This window comes from Scylla paramamosain, chromosome 3 (genome assembly GCF_035594125.1).
Source record: "Scylla paramamosain isolate STU-SP2022 chromosome 3, ASM3559412v1, whole genome shotgun sequence".
NCBI lineage: Eukaryota > Metazoa > Arthropoda > Malacostraca > Decapoda > Portunidae > Scylla > Scylla paramamosain.
The window spans coordinates 17,100,001-17,102,500 of NC_087153.1; the positions used below are offsets into that span (position 1 = coordinate 17,100,001).

A 2,500-nucleotide genomic window follows, 5' to 3' on the forward strand; every position below is an offset into this window, starting at 1 on the left:
CCCCCAATGCTCCCTCCTCCTCGGGTTATTGTGCTTTTCCGGAGGCTGGAGGTGCCAAGGGGAGCTGCCAGATGTGAGGTGTGAGGTGTGATGGAGGGCTGTGGTGAGATGAGAAAATAGGAGTATCAAAGGTTTTATTATTTTCAGTAAGGTAAGGATTATTTTTGTTCTCTCTCTCTCTGACCATGAATGTATGTTAAGTTGAGACTAACACGTCATACCGAATTGAAATACTGTGGAGGGGTGTTCTCAGTTCGCTTTATGCCCCTTTATTTAGTCGCCCTCCATAATACACAATGGGGCCAAGTGAGTGTGTGGTTGTAGTTGGTGAGTAAAGTGTCCCCCGCCTGGCCATTCCCGCAGCAGGAGTGTGGTGCAATTAGTGAGTGTGTGAGTAAATAACATGATGGTGACACGATATTTTCTGAAATGGATATACACGCAGGTAACAGAAGTGAATAAGTACATAAAAGATAGGTAAATAATTAGAAAAGAAAAAAATGAACGAATAAATTAAACTAAACTAACTGTCCACGTAATTAATCTACTAAATAACTAAGTACTCCGATGAAGAGGCAGAATAAATAACAAAAATAAAGTCAAGCAAATAGAAATGTAGAAATGTGGCCCTCCCCATGCCGGGCCACACAGGAGGTGCCACTACAGAAGGAAAGGCTTGGCGGAGTACTCACTTGACGAGGAAGTAGAGAGTGAGGGGCGCGGCGCCAGTGTGGGTTCTGACACACTCGTGGTCCACCACACGCCTCTCGTGGGTCAACCATTGGTAGTGGCCCCTGCAACGACACAACACAGGTCAGCCACTCCATCTGTTATAGTCAGCCTTAAAAGTATCCAAAGAAAACCTGGGCATGGAAAGTGAAAAAGAAAACGTGGCTTAAGGAGCTATGGTTTCAACAAAGCATAACTGCCTTTGAAGTGAAATTATTAAAAAAAAAAAAAATACATATAAACAGATCATAAATTCTATCTTGTCACTGGAGATTTTTGACAGGAAAAGCAAAAAAGTACAAAATAAAAATTATTTTCAATAGTAACTTATTTTTAAAAAATCACATTAGTTTGCCCACTCAAACTCAAAGAAAATGAAAACATTACGTACGAGAGAAAACGTTCACCTCTCGTGGGGTGACACAAGTAAACTTAACGAGCCACGTTGGTTGGCTTGCCCGAGCTGTCCTGTCATCAACGTCACTTCTAATAGTCCACCACCCTCACCACTAACGATTAAGAGACACAGCTTATCTTTTAATAGCAAGATAGCCAGCAGTCTTCAGTGTGGCTTCAGGGATTCACCGCTTAAACAGATTCACAAAAGCAATGTCCCATGTTACTTAGATACGTCTGTGAAGACAAATCTAAAAAACTGTTTGACATTCGTATGATTCAAAAGTTATTATAAGCAAGATCGTAGGACTAATGACAATGAAAGATTTATTTTGCGTCTGAAATATCGCACACAATATCGTTAATATGTCTATGTGGTGTGAGGGCGACCTGCAGACGGGAGTTCGTTAGGTGAGCAGGGCGTGAAGGGTCCCTCGCTGGACTCCTCCACGCCCTGCACGAAGACATGTTTTGGTAAAGCTGTGATCGTCTCTCGCATGAAAGCTCTGGCAGTGAAGGCCCCCACCCAGCAGTGCCACTCCTCCCGCGCCAACTGTGGCGTGACGGAACTCTCAGTGGTCACCGTCGCTACTTGATGCATCAAGCTGAGACTCTACCTTGATTTAGCGTCGGTTTTGAATAGAATCAAAATTACTTTATAACAGAACAATCAGGTCGCCATTTCATATTTTCCGGAAAAATCCGAATTAATTCTAATGTCTCCTTGACACATTTTTATTCCCGAGCTTGCCGAGGGAGTCCTGCGTGAGGTTCGTGCCTCGCCGCCAGAGCCTGCATTCAGCAGCCCCGCGTGGTGGTGACGGGAGCACGGTGCCGCACCACTGTGTTACGGTGTGTAGCGGCACTGAGCTTTCCGCGGCGTAACTTCCCTAACACCAGCATTCCACATGCACGCCTTTACTCTGCAAACTTCATAACAGCGGGTTTACGGAATTGCTGGCGATAATTTATACGTGAAATGTAATCCCAATAAAGTTAGCCTTTCCTCCTAACTTATTTTCTCTCTAAAAAGTTGTGTGATCGGAAGCCAGACTCTGGCGGACCGCTGAGCCAACACTCCCGGAGCAGAGCGGCTGGTGTACGACACTCGTCAGCCTCAGGTCGGGTTGGGGCACCGTTACGGGGGCGACTCTTCCAGTGATCGATGAGACACATGCTTGATCCTTACTTGTGTATTCGTCAGCCGTGCATCGGCCACACCGTGACGAGCATACCAAGGCCTGACGCTGAGCCGCGGCGAGGACTCGTCCTCCGCCAAGGCAATGCAACGCGACGGTGCCACTTTAGCAAATCCGTGGGAATTCATCCAGCGTCAAAAGACTTGATTCATAATTTAGTTTCGGCGTCTGCACGT

At 46.0% G+C, this 2,500-nt stretch overlaps 1 protein-coding gene across 5 annotated transcripts in view; it reads right to left on the reverse strand.

Annotated features, from left to right (window-relative positions):
• Positions 1 to 2,500, reverse strand: part of LOC135091795 (FERM domain-containing protein 4A-like) — a 149,902-nt gene that overhangs the window by 96,522 nt on the left and 50,880 nt on the right. For all 5 annotated transcript variants that reach the window (XM_063989775.1, XM_063989767.1, XM_063989802.1 and 2 more), the window contains one exon: positions 693 to 794. In XM_063989775.1, coding sequence (XP_063845845.1) covers positions 693 to 794 — 102 coding nt within the window. The remainder of the gene's footprint in view (positions 1 to 692; positions 795 to 2,500) is intronic.